Source organism: Ornithorhynchus anatinus, chromosome 6 (assembly GCF_004115215.2).
Source record: "Ornithorhynchus anatinus isolate Pmale09 chromosome 6, mOrnAna1.pri.v4, whole genome shotgun sequence".
NCBI classification, from domain to species: Eukaryota; Metazoa; Chordata; class Mammalia; order Monotremata; family Ornithorhynchidae; genus Ornithorhynchus; species Ornithorhynchus anatinus.
In genome coordinates this window covers 15,000,622-15,024,783 of record NC_041733.1, presented here as the reverse complement: position 1 = coordinate 15,024,783, position 24,162 = coordinate 15,000,622, and the positions used below count along the sequence as shown (strand labels likewise).

Genomic DNA, 24,162 nt, shown 5'->3' with positions numbered 1-24,162 from the left:
AAATTTCAGCTGCCGGGTTGGATAAGAGAAGCAAGCGTGGCCTACCGGGAAGAGCACGGGCTTGGGAGACGGAGGACTTGGGTTCTAATTTCGGCTCTGTCGCTTCCTTGCTTTTTGGCCTTGGACCACTCGGCTTCCCGGTGCCTCAGTTTCCTCGTCTGTAAAATGGGGATTCAATACCTGTTCTCCATCCTACTTAGACTGTGAGCCCTATGCGGGAGAGGGCTGGATTGTCTGGAAAATCCTGTAAGATTGCACATACCAACTGTTTAGCAAGAACTATTACTATTATTATGCCCTGGTCCGTGCTGGGAAAGCCAAGTCTTTTCTGCTCTGGCACTGGCATGGTCTGAGGGTGGAAGCTGGTGAGCCTTAGCAGTTATTTCTGATTCGAGCCTTGAGGGGTCCCTTTAGTGCTCTTTACCAGTCAAGACGGGCATATTGCAGAACCTAGCACATGTTAATGATCTCTGGGCCCTTTGCCTTTGCTTGGGGAAAGGCCATGAATATAAAAACTCTAAAATATGAAGGCCCACAGCCCAAACTAATAAAGGAGAAGGTCCCTGGAAATATACGCAGAACCATGAATCTCCTTCAGGAGCAGTTGGGATGTGTTCTGCAAGATGCACCTTGTGTTTGGGCTTTCCACTTCCATCTTGAGAGCGATTTTCTTAAAATGTCCAGGGAGGGTATGTAGCTCACTAAGAAGGGATTAAAGCATTCAGGTTTTGAGACAGGTATTTGGAACTTCCCTGAGGTCCACCAAATTTGAATCCAAAGTGGGAAACAGCATGGTCTAGTGGAAAGAGCACAGGCCTGGGAGTCAGAGGACCTGGGTTTTAATCCCAGATCTGTTTTGTGACCTTGGGCTGGTCACTTAACTTCTCTGGGCCTCAGTATCCTTAATGGCAAAATGGGTAATTCAAAACCTGTTTGGTTTTTATGGTATTTGTTAAGCACTAACTATGTGGCAAATACTGTTCTAAGGGCTGGGGTAGATACAACTTAGGTTGGACATGGCCCCTGTCCCTCAGGGGGCTCACAGTGTAAGTAGTAGGGAGGACAGAAGAACTGAGGCACAGCAACGTGCCCTTCAAATAGCAAGCAATTGGCAGAACCGGGACTTAGAACCCAGATCGTCTGACTTCCAGGCCCACGCTCTTTCCACTAGGCCATGCTGCTTCTTTCCTACTTAGAGTGTGAACCCCATGGGCGACAGGGACTGTGTCCAATCTGATTAACTCATAACTACCCCAGAGCTTAGAACAGTATTTGACACACAATAAATGCTTAACAAATATAATAATAATAATATTTGTGTGAGGAACTTCAGTTTGGTTTCTCCCTCGGCCCATCTAGCTGCTCCTAACAGAAGCTCTCGGTCTTTTGTTCATCTACGCAGCTTGGCTAACCTTCATCAACATGCGGAGGATGCAGTTAATAGATGTGGGGGTCAGCCGCTGCTGTTTGCAGTGTCAGGTTAATTTCACCAAGAGGTTCTTTGGAAAAAGAGAACTCCGAGGAGAAAAAAATCCGCTTTGGTTGCCGACAGCAAAAAAGCAGATCCGCCTATGACAAGAGGTCTCACGAGTATGTCTGAGGATGAGATTAAGTATTCAGGAGATTACACAGGGCTTGCTGGAGCCCCCTGGTAAAATGAAACTTGGGTGAAAGAGAGAAAGGAAAAATCCAGGTCATCATTTTTCTTTAAAGGACAGGGAGGAAGCACTGGGGAATAGCTGTCTTTCGCCGACTTGAGAGAGAGGTCAGATGACCTCACAAGTCATCCGGGGGGCGGGAGGAGGTGCAGAGGAACTTAGAGCCGGGGGGTGTTCTTACCAGAACAGGCAGAGAAATAATATATGGACACAAAAGAGGATTTCCCAAAGACAGAAAAGATATATGAATCAGTAGCGTGTGTACCAGAGAAGCAGAACCTAGAGCTGAGACAATGTAGAAAGTAAATAGCTAATGCTTATTAGTCAATCAATGATATTCACTGAGCAGTTACTGGGTGCAGAGAACTGTACTAAGCCCTTGAGAGAATACAATAAAGTTGGTAGATGCATTTCTTGCTCACAAAGAACTTAGAGCCTAGAGGAGGTTTATATACAGTATTGGCTAATCTGTGGTTTTTGTAGTGCTGAAATGTGTCCTGGGAGAGGTAAGGCAATTTTGAATGTCTGCATCTTTCTCAGTCTCCATCCCAATTAGCTACACCAGTTTTCTGGGGTTATGGGGTTAAGTTCCTGATTAACTCCACAATCAGGAAAACTCATGTTTAGACCCACAGGCTCCTCCAGTCCCTTGAGTGTGCTCCCAGCAGTTCTTCCAGCAGCAGATCTTGTTCTATCCAGGTATACACACTTTGTTGGAAGAAAGTTCCCTCATTCTCAAGCAGTGTTTTATCCAAAAACACCTAATGATCATGTGGGTTATCGAAGACCTGAGTGCCCCAGTTCCAGAAGCAAGACACGGGGAAGAAAGAAAGTGGGAGAAAAACAAAAATTCTTCAATTCCCTCATGGAGTGATCTGGTCTCGGATGGTCTATTATTCCCTCTCAGGTAGAGTAGTGGTAAGCATGTGAAGTCTCTTAAGCTTGCTGTGGGCAGGGAACGTGTCTCTCACGGCCTTCTCCCTCCCTCCCTAGCAGTTTGTCAGGGCCTGCCCACTCCCTTCCTAGCAGGTTTTCAGGGCCAGCTCGTTCCATCCCCGCAGGTCTTCATGGCCTTCTCACTCCCTCCCTTGCAGGTCTTCATGGCCTGCTATCTCCCTCCCTTGAAGTCCTTCGGGGCCAGCTCCCTCCCTCCCTTGCAGGTCTTCCTGGCCTGCTCATTCCCTCCCATTCTGGTCTTCATGGCCTGCTCCCTCCCTCCCTTGTAGGCCTTCAAGGCCAGATTATATCCTCCCTTGCAGGTCTTCATGGCCTGCTCCCTCCCTTCCTTGTAGGCCTTCAAGGCCAGATTATATCCTCCCTTGCAGGTCTTCATGGCCTGCTCACTCCCTCCCTAGCATTTAGTCAGGGCCTGTGCAGTCCCTTCCTAGCAGGTTTTCAGGGCCAGCTCATTCCTTCCCCTGCAGGTCTTCATGGCCTTCTCATTCCCTCCCTTCAGGTCTTCATGACTTGCTGTCTCCCTCCCTTGAAGGCCTTCAGGGCCTGCTCCCTCCCTCCCTAGTAGGTCTTCATGGCCTGCTGTCTCCCTCCCTGGCAGGTCTCCAGGACTTGCTCCCTCCCTCCGTCGCATGTGTTCAGGACATGCTCATTCCCTTCCTTGATGGCCTTCAGGGCCTGCTCACTCCCATCCTAGCAGGTCTTCACGGCCAGCTCTCTTCCCTCCCTTTCTGGTCTTCAGAGCCATCTCATTCCATCTCCTTGCAGGTCTTCAGGGCCTGCTCATTCCCTCCCTTGTAGGTCTTCATGGCCTGCTCCCTCCCTCCCTTACAGGTCTTCAAGGCCTGCTGTCTCCCTCCCTTGAAGGCCTTCAGGACCTGCTCCCTCCCTCCTACGCAGGTATTCGGAGCCTGCTCGCTCTCTCCCTTGCAGGTCTTCGTGGCCTGCTCACTCCCTCCCTTGCAGGTCTTCAGGGCCTGCTTTCTCCCTCCCTTGCAGGTCCTCGGGGCCTGTTTTGTCCCTCCCTTGCAAATCTTCAGGGCCTGTTTATTCCCTCCCTTGTAGGTCTTCAAGGCCAGATGATAACCTCCCTTGCAGGTCTTCATGGCCTGCTCCCTCCCTCCCTAGCAGTTTGTCAGGGCTTGCCCACTCCCTTCCTAGCAGGTTTTCAGGGCCAGCTCATTCCATCCCCTGCAGGTCTTCAGGGCCCGCTCACTCCCTCCCATTCAGGTCTTCGAGGCCTTCTCCCTCCGTCCCTTGCAGGTCTTCAGGGCCTGCTGTCTCCCTCCCTTGCAGTTCTTCAAGACCTTCTCACTCCCTTCATTGCATGTCTTCAGAACCTGGTCATTCCCTACCTTGTAGGTCTTCATGGCCTGCTCCCTCCCTCTGGTTCTAGGTCTTCAGAGCCTGCTCCCTCCCTCCCTAACAGTTTGTCAGGGCCTGCACACCCCATCTCCCCCGATTAGACCGTAAGCCCGTCAAACGGCAGGGACCGTCTCTATCTGTTGCCGACTTGTTCATCCCAAGCGCTTAGTACAGTGCTCTGCACATAGTAAGCGCTCAATAAATACTATTGAATGAATGAATGAATGAATACTCTGGTGCATAATAATGTTGGTATTTGTTCAGCCCTTACTATGTGCAGAGCACTGTTCTAAGCGCTGGGGTAGATACAGGGTCATCAGGTTGACCCACAGGAGGCTCACAGTTAATCCCCATTTTCCAGATGAGGTAACTGAGGCCCAGAGAAGTGAAGTGACTTGCCCACAGTCACCCAGCTGACAAGTGGCAGAACCAGGAGTCGAACTCATGACCTCTGACTCCGAAGCCCGGGCCCCTTCCACTGAGCCACGCTGTGTATCATACTGTCCAAGAGTTTAAGACAGTTCCCTCTGCACTTAGTCTAGTGCCTGGCACATAGTCAGCACTTAACAAATACCATAATTATTATTATTATTTCATTCACATAGCTCGTTGTAGAGAACGTGACTACCAGCTCTGTTGTACTGTGCTCTCCAAAGCACTTAGGACAGTGCTCTGCACATAGTAAGCGCTCAGTAAATAGCATCGATGATGATGAGTTCCTTTTAAAGTTACCAGGAGCGGGTAGACTCAGGGCTCAGTACAGGCAAAAACTAACCGTTCACTTGTTCTGTTTTCCATACCCTTCCTGAAGATAGCCAGCGTTCTGTTGGCTGTTTTGGCTGCCACAATTCATGTTAGTTTTCTTGGACTACTGGCACCTAGGGAGCTGAGACCAAGCCTTTTTTATGTTATAGGTTCCATATGAGTGCTGGATAGTAAATATTTTTGATGATGATGGTTTGGTGTCTAAGACCAACCTCTGCTCTTTACCAATAAACTCAGTGTCTCCCATTGAGATTTGTTGTTAGGGCCAATAACTACCATCAGCAGCTCAAACCTCTCCTGCCAATCTCATTCCAAGTCAGCATAGTTTCTAAAATAAAATTTCATTTCTGGAGTTTCTCATTTGATGGGGAAAAAAAAAAGCCCTGATTTATGTGACCGAGTCCAGGTTTCTTAGACCGTATTCGCTTTTAGAACAGATATCAGGAATATAACTGATAACCTTTGTATGATTTAGTCGCCGAAGAGATTCTGATTGATTGTCTGAGTGACTTGGTGATGGCCTTCTGGCCACAAATTAGGTAAGCGCTCTTGCTCTGTCCAATTAATTTTCATCTAGTAGTTGTGAAATTTTTAGACTTATTTTCCTCAAAATTAAAATTTTTGACATCCCAAACCTGGAATTGAGTTATGCTAGCCAGAGAAGGAAGGATTATTTTTCAAAACTAAAGAAGGGCTATGGATCCTAGAATTCGGGGAAACCAAAAGCGGTATTCCTGCTTTCCACTGTCCAGGACAGAAGTGTCCCAGAATTAGCAGCTGGGGCTTTCTGGCTGAAAGGAAGGTAATCTCAGGACAGAAATTGAGGGGACTGGAGAGAGAATAGAACTCAAGTTCTCTTTTCTGACTGAAACTCAATTAGATTCAGGTTTAGGAGTGGAGGATAATTGACTAAACAATTTTTAATTACTCACAAGTGTCTAGGAAACTCTCTTGCCTGATCTCATCAGTCCGGGAGGAAAAACAGGGATGTCACTTTCCTCACAGAATGTTAATTACTTGAGTTTGTCCCAGGTGCTTTCTCCATCTCAGTACCTCTCCTCCAGAAGCCAGCAGTCGCTTCAACAGTGAACACCCGCTGAAGCGGTGAGCAGCAGCGTGGCATAGTGGAAAGAGCACAGGCTTGGGAGTCAGAGGGATCTCAGCTCTACCAATTTCTTGCTGTGGGACCCTGGGCAAGTCACTTCACTGCTCTGTGCCTCAGTTGCCTCATCTGTAAAATGGGGATTTAAACCTCCCCCCTCCGACTGAAATGGTGAGCCCATATAGGACAGGGATAGTGTCGAACCTGATGTATCTACCCCAGCACTTAGAATGGTGTTTGGTGTCAGTGCTTAACAAATACTATAAAAAAAATGCCTGGGCCACAGATTAATTTGTGAAGAATTTTACGATGGGGTAGATAGAAGATAATCAGGTTGGGCACAGTCCCTGTCCCACATGGAGTTTGTGGTCTAAGTAAGGGGGAGTAGGATTTAATTCCCATTTTACAGATGAGCAAATTGAAGCAGAGAAAAGTTAAGCGAGCCCCGATGCGAGACAGGGACTGTGTCCAACCTAATTAGCTTGTATTTGCCCCAGGGCTCAGTTCAGTGCCTGGTATATACTAAGCACTTAACAAATACCATAATTATTATCATTACTATTATCATCATTGTCCTCATTACTGTTATTTGCCCAAGATCACACAGCAGACAATTGGTGGAGCCGGGATTAAAATATGCTCTTTCCACTAGGCCAGTGCAGAAATTAAATCTAAGACTCAGACTGATGGACTCATCCTCGGTGGGAGGAGTCCCCTTTGTTTTGTAGGAAGGGAACCTAAAGGAAGAAAACTGAATTTCTGTTGAAAGGGATTAAAAATTAAAATTGTCATTAAAGATGACAAGAACCTCATTAAAAATAACATCTCCCACACCACCCAAACATTTACTTAGAAGGCCATTCTGTAGTTGCAGATCCGTCGCCATCCTTCCCAGACTGGCACAAAGCGATCTCTTAAGGTCTTAATTGGTATGGACCCGGGAATGCGACCCCAAAATAACGATTGTGATATTTTTTCCACATTCATTTACCAAGCAACAAGAACGATAGCGTTCGTTAAGCACTATACTAACTGCTGGGGTAGATACAAGATAATCAGCTGGGACACAGATCCTGTCTCACCTGGAACTCACAGTTTGAGGGAGCAAGAACAGATATTTCATCCCCATTTTAAAGATGAGATAACTGAGGCATAGAGAAGTTACTTGACTTATCCAAAGTGTCTCCCAGAGCAGACAAGTGGCAGAGCCGGGATTAGAACCAGGTCCCCCGACTCCCAGCCCCGTGCTCTCTCCACTAAGCCGTGCTGCTCCTCTATAATTGAAATTAATTTTACAGTGATATCTCCTGAAGGTGTTTGGGTGTTGTGGGAGATGTTATTTTTAATGCGCTCCTTGTCATTTTTAATGTACAGTCATCCCTTTCAACAGAAATTCAGTTTTCTTCCTTTAGGTTCCCTTCCTCTCCCTCCAGCCTAATGCCAGCCTTAGGGATGTGTACGCCTACACAATCTGACATATGCCGCCTCCCAAATACACCCTTGTTACGTGATGCGAGTGCGACTGGACTCCCAGTCACTCAATGTGGCCGCTTGGTGCTCGGGAGGATTCTGAGTTTTTGTTGTTCTTCCCTGGCACCTAGGAAACTCCTGAATTCGATCTGCGGTTCGATAAGATTTACAGATGGACAGCCAGCAGCTCTGATGAGAAGAACACGCTTCTCCGCTGCTTGTGGAAGCTGAACCGGCGTCACCTCTCGGGCAGGATTGCATTTGTCAATGTTCCCTTGGAATCGGTGGAAGGTAATTATGGCCCGTTGCCACGAGGACGGGTGATTGGCACTTGTCCAAAAGTCAAATGCGTTCTCTGATTCTTGCCCGTTCGCTGTGCTCGGAAAACATCTCCTTGGCCTTTCGATCACCTCCTTCTCAATTCTGTCCACAGCCAGTACGGGGGAAATAGAACCAGAGCCTCTGCTTTTTCCCTCTGGGCTCCTTGGTGTCTGCGATCGGAGCTCAGGACTTTTGCATTCCTTTTGGAGAATCCCCGACAATGGTTGTGGTCCTAGCAGTAGTCACTGTCACTCAAATATGAAAGTTTTGTGTCCCCTCCCAGCTGGGAAAACAGGCCAAAGCAATGAAATGAGGGAGCAGCCCCATTCATTTTGTGTGTACCACATACCCAGGAAACAGTGTAGTGGATAAAGCTTGGGCCTGGGAGCTAGAGGATCTGGGTTTTAATTCCAACTCGGCCACTCGTCTGCTGCGTGACCTTGGGCGAGGACGTTAACTTCTCTGTTTCTCCGTTTCCTCAACTGCAAAATGAGGAATCGGTACCTGTTGTCCCCCCTACGTAGACTGTGAGCCTATGTGGGACTGGGGCTGAATCCAGCTTGATTAACTTGTATCTACCCCATTGCTTAGAACACTGCTTGACACATAGTTAGTGCTTAACAGATATAATAATGTTGGTATTTGTGAAGCGCTTACTATGTGCAGAGCACTGTTCTAAGCGCTGGGGTAAATACAGGGTCATCGGGTCGTCCCACGTGAGGCTCACAGTCAATCCCCATTTTCCAGATGAGGTAACTGAGGCCCAGAGAAGTGAGGTGACTTGCCCACAGTCACCCAGCTGACAAGCGGCTGAGGCGGGATTCGAAACCGTGATCTCTGACTCCCAAGCCCCGGCTCTTTCCACTGAGCCACGCTGCTTCTCTATCTATCTTTTTTAAATATCATCTCAAAAAAACAAACTGGAGAAGGGGGAAGGTCAGATCATTAGTTGATCTGCTTCTTGAGATAGGGACTACTTCTCTCCTAGTGTGTAAATCTCCAAGCACCTATTACTGTGCTTTGCTCAATAAAGCTGTTGTCACGATGATAACCCTCTGAACTAAGATCCTTTGCTCATCAAATAATTTTAACAATCTCCCCAGTCATCATTCTGCTTAAATTGCACAAAGATTGCAGTGGTCTGGGTAAAACTGTCCCAGGTCCTAGAGTCTTGCGCAGGCCAGGCCTTTGTTTTGAAATTGAACCCAGGCTTTTTTTTTTTCCAACAGGAATGCATCAGAATAAAGGTTTGGTATTTCTCATAGCTGGGGAGATGATAAGCACCAGGCCCCAAAGAGAGTCAAAAAACAGGAAAGCAATACCCCTAAGCTAGGTAAGATAAGTAGAGGAAGGAAGCTATTTATTTATTTTTTTTTTTTTGGTTTAAAGACTTTCAATCCCTTTGCTACCATCACTTGTTTGGATTTCTAACACTACTAGTAATATTATCACAGAGATGCAGCGTGGCCTAGTGGAAAGAACGAGGGCCTGGAAGTCTGAGGGCCGAGGTTCTAATCCCGGTTCCTCCAACTGCCTGCTGTGTGACCTTGGGCGAGTCACTTCACCATGCCTCAGTATCCTCATCTGTAAAATGGGGATTCAAAACCTGTCCTCCTTCCCCTTTAGACCGTACCTCGGGTGGGACGGAAACTGCGTCTGACCCGATCGGCTTGTGTCCGCCGCCGTCTCAGAGCAGTGCATGACACATAGTAAGCACTTACCAAATGCCATAATTAATTATTATTAGAATTTTATAGTAGTTTTATTAGCAGTCGTTATAGCATTAATCAAATGCCCACTAAGCTCAATGCATTTGATAAACACTTGAAGAGCACCAAATGAAGAAGTGACGTATATTGGAAAGAGCACAGGCTTGGGAGTCGGAAGTCATGGGTTCAAATCCCGGCTCAGCCACTTGTCAGCTGGGTGGCTTTGGGCAAGTCACTTAAATTCTCGGTGCCTCGGTTACCCCATCTGTAAAATGGGGATGAAGACCGTGAGCCCACGTGGGACAACCCGATCACCTGGTATCGTCCCCAGCGCTTAGAACAGTGCTTTGCGCATAGTAAGCACTTAACTAACGCCATCATTATTATACATGTTCCCTGCCTACAAGGCACTTAACAAGGCTTGAACGGGAGGGCGGGGGGAGACGGACATAAAGTTAATCACAAATATTTAATTAACAGCTATACACAAATCAGTTGACCGTATTGAGTTTCGGAGCAATAGTAGTAATGGTGTTTATTAAGCACTTACCGTGTGCAGAGCACTGTATTGAACGCCGGGAGAGAATACCCAGGTGAGAATTACCCATGGTACCCAGACCCCTCGGGACTGGGGTCGGGAGGGCTCACAGTCTAAGGAGGACTCAAGTAAACAATTCTAGGACTTTTCCGTGAAAGAAAATATCTTAAAAAATCATCTCTGGGCTTAGAATTAATCAACTCCCATAGCTTATGTGTAGTCTGGGAAAATCGCCATCAATCAATCAATCAACCTATCCTATTGATTGAGAGCTTACTATATGCAGAGCATTGTACTAAGTGCTTGCGAGAGTATAACAATAAACAGACACGTTCCCTGCCCACAGTGGGTTTATAGTCTCGAGGGGGAGACAGATGTTACTGTGAATAAATAGATTATGGATACATACATAAGTGTTGTGGGCTGAGGAGGGGTGAATGAAGGGCAAAAATCAAATGCAAGAGCAATGCAGATGAACCGTCCATCAGGTTCATGGCAAGGGAGTCGGTTTGTGAGCCAGGACGGGAGGTGGGGCAGAACAATAATAATAGTGATTATTGTATTTGTTAAGCACTTACTGTGTGTCAAACGGTGTTCCAAGCCCTGGGGGTACATTCAAGGTAATCAGGTTGGACACATGGGGCTCACATTCTTATCCTCATTTTACAGATGAGGTAACTGAGGCCCAGAGAAGTGAAGTGACCTTCCCCAGGCCACACAGCAGACATGTGGAATTCAGAGCCAGTAGAATTCATCCACATGGTGACAGATTTGGTCGCCTAGGCGACTATTTCTCAGTCATCATTCCAGTCCCATTTTGCATTTGCCTAGTGCTCTCCGCTCACTTGGACAATCTTTGACCCCATTAGCCCTTGCAAGTTAGTTGGAAGTTATGTTATCAAGCGTAGCAGTGATGGAAATATTAATTTCTTACACCAAGAGTCTTAACTTTATACTCTTGCATAGACTTTATGGAAATTATAGAACAAGAAGAAAATGAGGCAGTGAAGCCTAGAGAAAAGAGCTCGAGCCTGGGAGTCAAAGGTCCTGCGTTCTAAACCCAACTCTGACACCTACCTGCTCTGTGACCTTGGGCAAGTCACTTAACTTCTCTGTGCCTCAGTTCCCTCACCTGCAAAATAGAGATTCAATGCCTGTTCTCCCTCCTACTTAGACTGTGAGCCCCTTGTGGGTCCTGATTATCTTATATCTACCCCAGAGCTTAGTACATTGCTTGGCACATAATAAGCATTTAACAAATACCACCATTATCATTGTCATTACAATAATAATGATTATTCTTAGAGACTAGTAGGACTCCAAATTTGTTTGCAGCTTTTCCATTCAGATTATTTCCATATTGTCCACAATCCACCCCCCTTCCACTCAATATTCCACCTGTGGGGAGGGTGCTGGGGTGGGGGGTGGTATTGGAGTGTCCAGGGCTCTGCAGGAGGGTCCCTTGACCACTAAAAATGACCCCCAAAGTCCCAAGACCAAGGGGCAGTTTCCCCAGCCACCCCAAAATTTGTTCGGCCCCAATCCTCACCCTCGTTTCCATCCCTATCGTTTCCTAGACGTAGAACGAAGTCCGAGATGGAAAGAATTTGTTCAAGGAGACAGAATTTGGATTGGAATTTAACCCCGTTGGGCTGGTGGGGCTCCTAAACTGACGTCTGTTCTCTCTGTGAATTTAGAGAACATCTGTACTTTCCTCCTTGCTCCCTTTATGTCTTCACCCAGTAGTCTGTTTTACAGAAATTATTTTAACTGCAGTGAAAACAAAACACTCTCGAGAGACCTGGAAGAACGTGTGAAGAACCCATCACCGCCCTGGTCTTTCCACAGGAATGAAAAGCAGAAGTCAGCTGGGTGGAAAGTTAATTTATTCCCTATGACAGCTCTATTTCCCAGAGGCAGAGAAGAACAGGGATGAGTTTTGGGGACATGGTTTGGGGTGAAAGCCCCAGGGGCAAAGTGGTAAGTGGAGGAGTCATCTGAGAGGAGAGAAGATGCAAAGATTAGGAATTCTTCATCCCATGAAGGTCATGTTTACAGGAGGCTTTATAGAGCAGACTAATCTCACTGCCCTGACCCGTGCTACTTAAGAACAACCTCGCCACTGCTGGCCGAGGTGAAAAATGGGCGGTTTAACTTGCCTTTAATAGCCGTACCTGTAGACCGTGGGCTGCTGAGGTGAGAAAGTATTGTGGCTTACAGATTGCTTGGCCTGAGAGCAGACTTCTAGTGGGGCATTGACCTATCATTGTTTCTGTTCCCTCTTTTGACAGGAAAGAGGAACTGATCCCGACTAGCTACTCTGAAAATATGCCGCTAAAATGTCCAATCTTTGGCAAATTAGCCAAACTGGAAGTTCCCTGTCCGTAAAGTCAGATTGGCTTCTTGGCACCTGCCCAGTCCCTAATTCAAGGTCTTCATAGGTGCTTTCCGTAGGTACTGCTATCTGTGGGATCTGAAAAATAATTTTCAAATTATTTCAGCTCCTCCTCTAGTGTGTAAGCTCCTTTGTTTTAATGGGATGCTTTTAATTGTATTGTTAAGCACTTGCTATGTGCCAGGCCCTGTACTAAGCCCTGATGTTGATACAGGCTAATCAGGACGGGCACAGTCCATGTCCCACATGGGACTCAGAGCCTTAATCCCAGTTTTAAAGATGAGGTAACTGAGGCACAGATAAATTAAGTGACTTGCCCGAGGTCACACAGCAGACAAGTGACGGAGCCTCGTGGGCAGAAAATCCTAACAGTGAACACTATTGCACTGTACTCCCACAAGCGCTTAGTACGGTGCTCTGCACCCAATAAGCAATCGATAAATAGCACTGATTGATTTTTTCCCACTTTAACGTAATGGGAAGCTGTTTTCAGCTTGCTTTTATTGTTGCAGGGTTTCGTCTTATATTTCTGTTTGAGGGTGGAATTGTGGATATAGCTGTCAGCATCCAAATGATAAGCAAGATTATTTTCTTAGTGCCTGCGGGGAGCACAGTTCTGGATGAGGTCCTAGGGGACAAATTATTAAAATTCAATCCGACAGTGCTCCATTAGCGCATTCCCAATCTAGAAGGAAAACCCCTAGAAAAATTAACAGCTCATCATTTGAGATGCACCTATTGACAGTGAACACTGTGCTGCCTGATGAGAGCCCCCTGAACAGCATGATAGATTTCCCTCCCGTTCTCATCCACAGCTCCCTAGTCCAGGAAACAGAAGATGGTTGATTTATTGCGCCTTTATAAAGTTTAGAAAGTAGTAATAGTGGTGTTTAGACTGAATGTAATGCATTGAATTAAGAGCTTGGGAAAGTGGAGCAGAAACGTGACACGCTCACGTTCGTAAGACGCACTCGGGCCTGGGGGTCAGAAAGTCATGGGCTGCAATCTCGCCTCTGCCACTTGCCTGCTGTGTGACCATGGGCAAGTCGCTTCACTTCTCTGTCCCTCAGTAAAATGGGGATTGAGACTGTGTTTCCCACATTGGACAGGGACTGCATCCAACCCGATTTGCTTTGTATCCACCCCAGCACTTAGTACGGTGCCTGGCATATTGTAAGTGCTTAAAAAATACCATTATTATAATTTCCAAACCATCTTTTTCTGTGGGGGGGACTGGTGGGTGACAGTCTAATGAGGGGAGGGGACCAGAGGCTCAGAACCTTAACATGGAGGTTCTTGTTTGTCCAGCTACTAATGAAGTGGCAACCCGCAGTTGAGAAGCAGCGTGGCCCAGTGGATAGAGCCCGGGCCCGAGACTCAGAAGGACCTGGGTTCTAATCCCAGCTCCGCCACTTGTCGGCTGTGTAACGTTGGGCCAATCACTTCACTTCTCTGTGCCTCAGTTACCTTATTTGTAAAATGGAGATTTAAACTGAACCCTGTGTGAGGCCAGGACCGTACCCAACCTGATTAACTTGTATCTACCCCAGCACTTAGTACAGTGCCTGGCCCAAAGTAAGTGTTTATCAAACACCATAATAAAAGTGAGTCCAATCAGTAGTATTTGCTGAGTGTCAACTGTGCGCGGAGCCCTAAGTGGTTGGGAAAGTCGTCGGTGGACCTGGGGACTTGTTTCAGGTATGTGTTCTCTCTCTTCAGGGTACCAGAGGCTGCAGGAAGAGCGAAAGGCCGATTCGGAGTTCACAGTACCGGAAGAAGAGACGGAGTACCAGGAGATGACCCCCAAGGAATCTGCTGATATGCTGAAACTGATGGAGGAATACGAACCGCTAGTGAGCAACTCGGTGGCTTTCGTGGAGCGCCTTAGTCGAGATCTTCAGCTGTTGGATGAGGTAAGGACGGAATAAAGAGTTGCATGGCCCTGAGATCCACCTTCTTTCCAGGCTCCTGAAGTGGTTTCTTGAAAACTCTTAGTTAGCAGCTTGGCCTAGAGGGTAGAGCGCAGGCCTGGGAGTCAGAAGGACCTGGGTTCTAATCCCGGCTCCACCGCATGTCGGCCGTGTGACCCTGGGTAAGTCATTTCACTTCCTCTATGCCTCAGTTTCCTCATCGGTAAAATGGGGATTAAGACTGTGAGCCCCGCGTGGGACAAGGGACTGTGTCCAATGCGATCGCCTTGTATCTATCCTAGCGCTTGGTACAGTGCCTGACGCATAGCAAGCACTCAACAAACGCCACAATTATTATTACTATTATTCTCAATAATAATCAATCATATTTATTGAGCACTTACTGTTTGCAGAGAATTACACTAAGCACTTGGGAGAGTACAATATAACATTCTTGGTTCCACCACAGATCTCAGAAGCGGGTTGCAACTCTTTATTATTTTTATGATGCTTGTTAAGTGCTTACTATATGTTAGACACTCTTCTAAGCCCTGGGGTAGATACAAGTTAATTAGGTTGGACATAGACCCTACCTCACAAGGGGCTCACAGTCTAAGTAGGAGGGAGAACAGGTATCGAATCCCCATTTTAGAGGGGAGGGAACTGAGGCCCAGAGAAGTGAAGCGACTTTCCCAAGGTCACCCAGCAGGCAACTGGCACAGGGAATCCGGGTTCCCACTAGGCCCCCAAACTGCTTCTCTGAATGGCTTCTCCCATTCCTTCCTCAAAAAGGAACAAGCAAAAATGATCTTAAAAGTAGGGGACTGCCCTCTGGTTATTCTCTCTCGCTTGGGAGAATACATTACATCAGAGTGGGGTAGACAGGTTCCCTGCCCAAAACAAGCTTATAGTCTATTTCAGCTGTGTGACTGTGGGCAAGTCACTTAACTTCTCTGTGCCTCAGTTCCCTCATCTGTAAAATGGGGATTAAGACTGTGAGCCCCACGTGGGACAACCTGATTCCCCTTTGTCTACCCCAGCGCTTAGAACAGTGCTCGGCACATAGTAAGCGCTTAACAAATACCAACATTATTTAGTTGAATGGGCTCCTCACCAGAAGATTAAACTCCGTAATGATTTCGTGGATTTTGTTCACAAATACTGAGAGGAGGTCAACAGCGTACATATATACGGTTCGGGAATGAATGGCCTTTCTATGCTCTGCCCTTCCCCCGGGATTTATAACCTGCAATTTTCATTTAGACTTAATTTGCTTTTACTTTTCCTGCTATGCATTTTTTTTTTTTTTTACTTTAAAAAGAAGACTCCGGGAGGAAAGAGAGAAGACTTATTAGACTACATCTTTGATTTCCCAAGTGTTCTGGGGGAATCCTCTGACGCCTTTTCAAGGGAGAAGGCTGGGTCGGAGTCAGAGAGATTTTTTTTTAAATGGTATTTAAGTGCTTACTATGTGTCAGACACTGTACTAAGTTCTGGGATAGATACAGACTAGCTAATCAGGTTGAAAGCAGTCCATGTCCCACATGGAGATCACAGCCTTACTCTCCATTTTACAGATGAGGTGACTGAGGCCCAAAGAATTCAAGCAACTTGCCCAGAGTCACAGAGCAGACAGTGGAGAAGCCGATGTTAGAACCCAGGACCTTCTGACTCCTGGGCCCGTGCTCTATCCGCGAGGCCAAGCTGCTTCTCTATTTTTCCCCGAGATGTCGGGCAGCTCACTGTGGGCAGGGAACGTGTCTACCAACTCTGTTGAATTGCATTCCCCCAAGAGCTTAGTACAGTGTCCCGCACCAATTAGCATTCAGTAAATACGATCGATGGCAAGCAGTTAGGTGCCAACTTGGAGACAAAATCTTAGCAAGTCGACACCGGCTATTGACATTAGCCTGCCCTAAGCCTATAGAAAAATCAGGACTGCAGCATTAATGTTCTGCAATGCAGCAGTCGAAGCAATGTAATTAAAAACCTCATAGAAACGGTTTAGCGTATACGCTCAGGCGACGGTGATTAAATTGCGGGTGACTTAATGCCATTCCAACAGATTTTTCTTCCAACTTGAAACACTGATTATTTCTCACAGGGGACTAACTATATGCAGAGTTTGCACTCTTAGACTTTAGTAGATTTTTGAATTATTTCTTCGGGTAAATACGCCGAAATGAGAAGCGTTCTCCCCCCCCCCCCCATCGGAACCAGCTGAATGAATTCGACTGAAACTTTTCACAGTAAGAAATCATTTTGATGTTAAAATAAAGTTTCAGCTATAAAGGAGATTAATTTTGTAAAGTTTTAGGCAAGTGAAAATGAGGGTTTGGAGTAGAAGTGACATTAAAGCCTAGAGTATTGTTTTGCTTCTGTGAACAATATCAATCACTGGCCAAAATAATATTGTCATAACCAGCTAGCTCACATAAACACACAGAAAAGCCTCATTCAGTTGTAAACATAGTACTTATCAGCAAAATGTTCTGCCCTGCGGGAAAATAACCCTTCTTACAGCCCACAGCTGCCAAAGGCATAATAGAAATATACCAAATTAATAGGCAACAGCTAGAGTTAGATATTTTTAAACATGGGTTGTTTTAAAACGCCGGATTGTAAGCTCCTCAAGGTCAGGTATCAGGGCTACCGACTCTGTCGTATTGTGTTCTCGCAAACACCTACTACGGTGCGGTGCGCACACAGTAAGCACTCAGTAGATACCGCTGATTGGCGACAACTCTGTTGTGTTGTACTTTCCCAAGCGCTTAATACGATGCTCTGTACTCAGTAAATGCTGATGAACACTACTGATCGATCGACGACTCTGTGGTAATGGACGCTCCCGAGCAGTCAGTACGATGTCCTGCACCCTCTAAGCACTCAAATACCGTTGCCTGATTGATAGAGAACGTTGTTGTACTTTCCCAAGTGCTTAATGATAATGATGATGATAATGGTATTTGTTAAGCGGTCGCTATGTGCCGGGCATTGTTCTAAGTGCTGGGGTCGATACAAGGCGAGCGGGTTGTCCCACGTGGAGCTCACAGTCTTAACCCCCATTTTACAGATGAGGTCACTGAGGCCCAGAGAAATCAAATGGCTTGCCCAAGGTCGAATCCCGGCTCGGCCACTTGTCAGCTGTGTGACTTTGGGCAAGTCGCTTAATAATAATAATAATAATAATAATGTTGGTATTTGGTAAGCGCTTACTATGTGCCGAGCACTGTTCTAAGCACTGGGGTAGACACAGGGGAATCGGGTTGTCCCACGTGGGGCTCGCAGTCTTCATCCCCATTTTGCAGATGAGGTCACTGAGGCACCGAGAAGTGAAGTGACTCGCCCAAAGGCACACAGCTGACAAGTGGCCGAGCCGGGATTCGAACCCATGACCCCTGACTCCAAAGCCCCTGCCCTTTCCACTGAGCCACGCTGCTTCTCTGTGCTTACCTTCTCGGTGCCTCAGTTACCTCGTCTGGAAAATGGGGATGAAGACCGTGAGCCTCACGTGGGACAACCTGATGACCTTGTATCTCCCCCAGCGCTTAGAACAGTGCTCGGCACATAGTGAGCGCTTAACAAACACCAACATTATCATTGTTATTATTATTAAGGTCACCCAGCAGACAAGTGGCGGAGCCGAGATTAGAACCCACGACCTCTGACTCCCAAGCCCGTGCTCTTTCTTTATTTTTTTTGCAGGTAGTACTAATGGACACAGATAGAGAAGCAGCATGGCTCGGTGGAAAGAGCCCGGGCTTGGGAGTCAGAGGTCGTGGGTTCGAATCCCGGCTCTGCCACTGGTCAGCGGCGTGACTGTGGGCGTCACTTCACCTCTCTGGGCCTCGGTTACCTCCTCTGCAAAATGGGGATGAAGACCGCGAGCCTCACGTGGGACAACCTGATGACCTTGTCTCTCCCCCAGCGCTTAGAACAGTGCTCTGCACATAGTGAGCGCTTACCAAATACCGACATCACTGCTTCCTTCCGGTTTTTGGTTCTAGTGTGACCGTAATGTTTTCCTTAGAGTTCCGTTTAAGTGGCAGACGAGAGCGAGGCCTCGTTTCCAGTGCCACCATTTCCCGCTCCATCCATTCTGGGGGTCGCCAACCAGTTTGCTGCTGCTGCAGTGACACCGGCCACCCCAGAGCCCGTGAGAAAACAAGTCCTTTGCATCCCCATCAATCAATCAGTGGTATTTATCGAGTGCTTACTGATCCGGGGGTGGGGCGGGGGCAAGAGCTGCTGCCCCTGGGCCACCCTCTGACTTGGTGGTGCAAATTGAGACTCTAGGAGATGAAAACAAACCGACCCTCTTTAATCTTCATGGCCCCTGTGAGGACGACCTTAAATTAACCGCTTAGGTGAAGCAGCGTAGCCTAGCAGGAAGAGAATGGGCCTGGGAGGCAGAGGACCTGGGTTCCAATTTCACCTCTGCCACTTGCCTGCCGGGTGACCTCAGGGCAAGTCATTTCACTTCTTCTGGGCCTCAGTTTCCTCATCAGTAAAATGGGGATTCGAAACCTTCGCTTCATTCAGTAGTATTTATGGAGCGCTGACTATGTGCAGAGCACTGTACTAAGCGCTTGGAATGGACAATTCGGCAACAGGTAGGGACGGTCCCTGCCCAGTGACGGGCTTACAGTCTAATCGAAAATATCAAGTGCTTACTATGTGCAGAGCACTGTTCTAAGCGCTGGGGGAGATGCAGGGTAAGCGGGTTACCCCACGTGAGGCCCACGGTTAATCCCATTTTACAGATGAGGTTACTGAGGCCCAGAGAAGTGAAGTGACCTGCCCACAGTCACACAGCCGACAAGCGGCAGAGCCGGGAGTCGAACCCCTGACCCCTGACTCCGAAGCACAGGCCCTTTCCACTGAGCCACGCTGCTTTCCTTCCTCCCTTTTAGACCGTGAGCCCCAGGTGGGGCAGGGACCGTGTCCAACCCCATAAATTTAAATCTACCCCAGCCCTTAGAACAGCTCTTGACACATAGTAAGTGTTTCAAAAATATAATAATAACAACATGTATTCTGACAAAACCGAATGTATTTCTGTCCTCTCCACTCTTACTTTAGGTTAATGTAAGGTGTACGCCTTTCATTTAGCACTTCCATTAGCTGGTACTGCTTTATAATAATAATAATAATAACGTTGGTATTTGTTAAGCCCTTACTCTGGGCCGAGCACTGTTCTAAGCGCTGGGGTAGACACGGGGGAATCAGGTTGTCCCACGTGGGGCTCGCAGTCTTGATCCCCATTTTACAGATGAGGGAACTGAGGCACAGAGAAGTGAAGTGGCTTGCCCACAGTCACACAGCTGACAAGTGGCAGAGCCGGGATTCGAACTCACGACCCCTGACTCCAAAGCCCGGGCTCTTTCCACCGAGCCACGCTGCTTCTCTTTATCACAGCGTGGAATAACTATACGTATTTCACAGGAGGAAGGGGAAAGACATTTTTAAAGAAAGGAAATAAAAAAGAAACAGGCAGAAATTGATTTCCTCAACAAAGATGTTAATCCAGTGAATAGCACACAATTAGCATCTGGAAGCCAGTCATTAATCTCTGATAGTTCTTGTCCAAGGTAATTAGCAAGTATTGATAACCACCTTTCCGGATAATGGGGGCCGCCTTTCTTCAGGCAAAATCACCTTAGGTTTCCTCTACAGCCTTCAGGACTAAACTGTTCAGTAATTTCACCGGAACAGTTCAGCAAACAAGGAAACACAAATTAAGCAATCACTGGAGTAATGAGTCCCGGAGAGAAGGGGATAGGGGAGGTAGCCACACAATTACCTTTTTGCTAACGTAGTGGAAATGCAGCTATATTAACACCCAAGACCATCGACCTGTTTCAGTCATCATCAGCGGTATTTATTCTGCTCTTACTATGCGCAGAGCGCTGAACTAAGTGTTTAGGAGATGAGATAGAGTTGGCAGACGTGCTCCCTGCCCACAGCCAGTTGTCATAGAATTAAATCTGTCAAAATGTTTTTTCAAGGTTTCTTTTTTAAAAAAAATTGGTGCCTTTTATTCTTGAGCTAAAGCAACGGTACAGTCCCTGCTACACAGCTGTACTTGATTCCGACATTTAAAAAAGTTTTTTGGGGCATTATTGAATGGGGACCGGGCTTTCAAGGCCTACAAGGAGTGGGTCTCGGTTTGCCCCCGAGACTCTACCCATCAGCTGATACCGAATGAAACTGCTTGAGAAACAGTCGGTCATATTTATTGAGCACTTAACTGTGTGCAGAGCACCGTACTAAGCGTTTGGGAGAGTACACTCCAACAATAAACGGACACGTTCCCTACCCACTATGAACTTACAGTCTCGAGAAGCCATATGTGGCTTCACGAAGGATGATGATGTTGGTATTTGGTAAGCGCTTACTCTGGGCCGAGCGCCGTTCTAAGCGCTGGGGTAGACGCCGGGGAATCAGGTTGTCCCACGTGGGGCTCACAGTGTCCACCATTTTCCAGATGAGGTAACTGAGGCACAGACAAGTGAAGTGACTCGCCCACAGTCAGACAGCTGACAAGTGGCGGAGCCGGGAGTGGAACCCGTGACCTCTGACTCCGAAGCCCGTGCTCTTTCCACTGAGCCACGCTGCTGCTGGAGTCTCTTCCTTCTGGCCTTTCAGGTCTCTACCGATCTTCTATCTCCTCCCCTGTTCTGTGCCCCCCTGCTTTCTGACCCTCATTTCTCTGCCACCCTGTTTCTGTTCCACTGACGGGTCTTTGCCTCTCAGTTCTCTGCGGCTCAACTATCGACTCTCTGCCCCTCACCTCTCTGTCCCTCACCTCCCTGCCCCGTCCCATTAGTTCTTGGCTCTCTGCCCGTCTGCTCCCTGCCCCACTGGCTTCTGCCTTGCAGGTCTCTGCCCCTCGGGTTCTCCGCTTCCCGGGCCCTCTGCCCCTCAGTCCTCTGCTATCTGCCACCAGCTCTTTGCCCCAGCTCTCTGCCCTGCCCCCCCCCAGTTCTCTGCTCTCCACCCCCCAGCCCCCCTCTGTCTGCCCCCAAGCTCTCTGTCCCCCAACCCTCTGCTTTTTGCCCCCTCTGTCTCACCCCTCTGCCACTCAGGTCTCTGGATCCCCAACTCTCTTCCCCTCAGTTTTCACCCCCTTCCCCACCCTGCAACTCCCCGCCTCCCCAACTCTCTGGTCCCCCCACTCACCCACAGATCACTGCTCTTGCCCCCAGCTCTCTGTGAGCCCACTGTGGGCAGGGGATGGCTTTATTTCTTGTTGAACTGTCCCTCGCAAGCACTTAGCACAGTGCTGTGTACACATTGAGCGCTCAATAAATGCGACTGAACGAATGAATGAAAGGTCTGAGCAGCTAGTGTTAGACTTCTAGAAGTTTAGGTTATAGACTTTCAATTGGGTGTGGATCTCGATACCCTTTGGATAGCAAATTTTGACTACCAACCTCATAAAGGACACAATCACTTTCTTGAATGTGTGTTTCACTTTTTTTAACCTCTCCATCAATCACTCGATTATATTTATTGGGCACTTAAATGTGTGCATAGCGCTAGACTGGATGCTCGGCACTAAACTGAGCTCTTGGCAGGGTACGACATAAGAACTGTTAGACATGTTCTCTGTTCACAACAGGCTTACGATCTAGAGGGGGAGACAGGCAGTCGTTTAAATAGATAAATTAATAATAATAATGTATTCGTTCAGCACTTACTGCGTGCAGAGCACCGTTCTAAGCGCTGGGGTAGACGCAGCGGAAGCAGGTCGTCCCACGTGGGGCTCACGGTCTTCATCCCCATTTTACAGATGAGGTCACTGAGGCCCAGAGAAGTTAAGTGACTTGCCCACAGTCACACAGCTGACAAGTGGCAGAGCTGGGATTCGAACTCATGACCTCTGAATTCCGGATAAGTGCCGTGGGGCTGAGGGAGGGCTGAAAAAGAGGGAGTGAATCCAAGTGCATCATGCATCGTGATGAATCCACGATTTAGTGGATAGACCACAGGCCTGGGAGTCAGAAGGACCTGGGTTCTAATCCTGCCTCCACCACTTGACTGCTGTATGACCGTGGGCAAGTCACTTCACTTCTCTGGGCCTCGGTTCCCTCATCTGTAAAATGGGGACTAAGAATGTGAGCCCCGTGTGGGACAGGGACTGTGTCCAATCTGATTAGCTTGTATCTACCCCAGAGCTCAGAACAGTGCCTGGCACCTAGTGCTTAACAAACACTACAATGATTATTATTATTATCAATAATAATAACAATGATAATGATGGCATTTGCAAAGCGCTTACTATGTGCCGAGCACTGTTCTAAGAGCTGGGCAAGATACTAGGTAATCAGATTGTCGCACGTGGGGCTCACAGTCTTAATTCTCATTTTACAGATGAGGTAACTGAGGCACAGAGAATTTAAGTGACTTCCCTAAAGTCACACAGCTGACAAGTGGCGGGGCAGGGATTAGAACCCATGACCTCTGACTCCCAAGCCCGTGCCCATTCCACTAAGCCACGCTATTATTCACCGGGGAGCGTTCTCCACGGTAGAGTACGGAAGAAGGATTAAAGCCTCCCTTCCGCCCACGTACCTGAGCCTCCCGTTCTGAAATTTCACCGGGCTTTGTGTGCCCGCTCCCTTCTGTCGTACAGGCCAACCTGCAGTCTGTCATCTCCTCCGAGCAGCAGGTGGCCCAGCTCGTGGGCTTCATCGACGAAGCCCTCGAGGAGGTTGCCGACGTGGAGGAAACCCTGCAGATCTACGAGAAGCTCCTGGGCACCATGAAACAGCAGATGGATCACATTCAGCGGCGGAACTCCTTTCTGCAGCTCATCGATACCAACCAAGAGAAACTGATGAATGAGATCCTCTTCCTTGTGGTATGGAGAGGGTGGTGAGGGAAACTTCCGCAGTCATCCCCTCCCACCCCTGGGACTTCTTGATCTATTACTGGCTGGGAAGTGAAGATCGATGGCAGTCATTCGTGTTTATTGAGGGCTCACAGTGTGCGGAGCACTGTACTGATCGCTCCGGAGAGTACGGTGCAACAATAAAAAGACACAGCAAAACAAACCGGAGAATGTGGGCTTCGGTGTTCCCAATTTACCAATTTGCCATGGGCAGAAATTGTATCAAACTTGTTTTGGGTTTTCTTAATGATATTGCCGGTCCACCCCGGAGTTAGTAGAGGGGTGTTTTTGCCAGCAGTTAAAAGGCCGTAACCAAAAGGAATAATAATAATAATAACGTTGGTATTGGTTAAGCGCTTACTATGGGCCGAGCACCGTTCTAAGCGCTGGGGTAGACACAGGGGAATCAGGTCGTCCCGCGTGGGGCTCACAGTCTTCATCCCCATTTTACAGATGAGGGAACTGAGGCCCAGAGAAGTGAAGTGACTTGCCCACAGTCACACAGCCGACAAGTGGCAGAGCCGGGATTCGAACTCCAGAGCCCTGACTCCAGAGCCCGGGCTCTTTCCACTGAGCCACGCTGCTTATAAAACACTGTTCTTCTCCCAGAGCAAGCTCAATAAAAAATGAGATCTGCTCATGGGTACCTGGGATGGTGAGGCTTGAGTTAGACAAGCAGCATGGTGTAGTGGATAGAGCATGGGTCTGGGAGTCAGAAGGTCATGGGTTCTAATCCCGGCTCTGCCACTTGTCTGCTGTGTGACTCTGGGCATGTCCAACCCGATTTGCTTGTATCTGCCCCAGCACTTTAGAGTAGTCACTTAACAAATCCTATTAGTAGTAGTAGTAATATTATCATTATGGCAAAGGGGGCATGAGCGTGGGTCTGGGAATCAGAATGTCATGGGTTCTAATCCCGGCTCTGCCACTTGTCTGCTGTGTGACTTTGGGCAAGTCACTTCACTTCTCGGTGCCTCAGTTCCCTCCTCTGTAAAAAATGGCGATGAAGACTGTGAGCCCCACGTGGGACAACCCGATTCCCCTGTGACTACCCCAGCGCTTAGAACAGTGCTCGGCAC

General features: G+C 47.8%; 1 protein-coding gene across 7 annotated transcripts in view; it reads left to right on the top strand.

Annotated features, from left to right (window-relative positions):
• Positions 1–24,162, top strand: part of LOC100084604 (exocyst complex component 1-like) — an 85,204-nt gene that overhangs the window by 5,813 nt on the left and 55,229 nt on the right. For 4 of the 7 annotated variants that reach the window (XM_029067747.2, XM_029067749.2, XM_039912405.1 and 1 more), the window contains 3 exons: positions 7,446–7,605; positions 13,997–14,190; positions 22,826–23,053. In XM_029067747.2, coding sequence (XP_028923580.1) covers positions 7,446–7,605; positions 13,997–14,190; positions 22,826–23,053 — 582 coding nt within the window. Of the gene's footprint in view, positions 1–7,445; positions 7,606–12,173; positions 12,337–13,996; positions 14,191–22,825; positions 23,054–24,162 lie in introns of those variants that run through there. The other 3 variants (XM_029067753.2, XM_029067752.2, XM_029067748.2) reach the window with 3 other exon arrangements.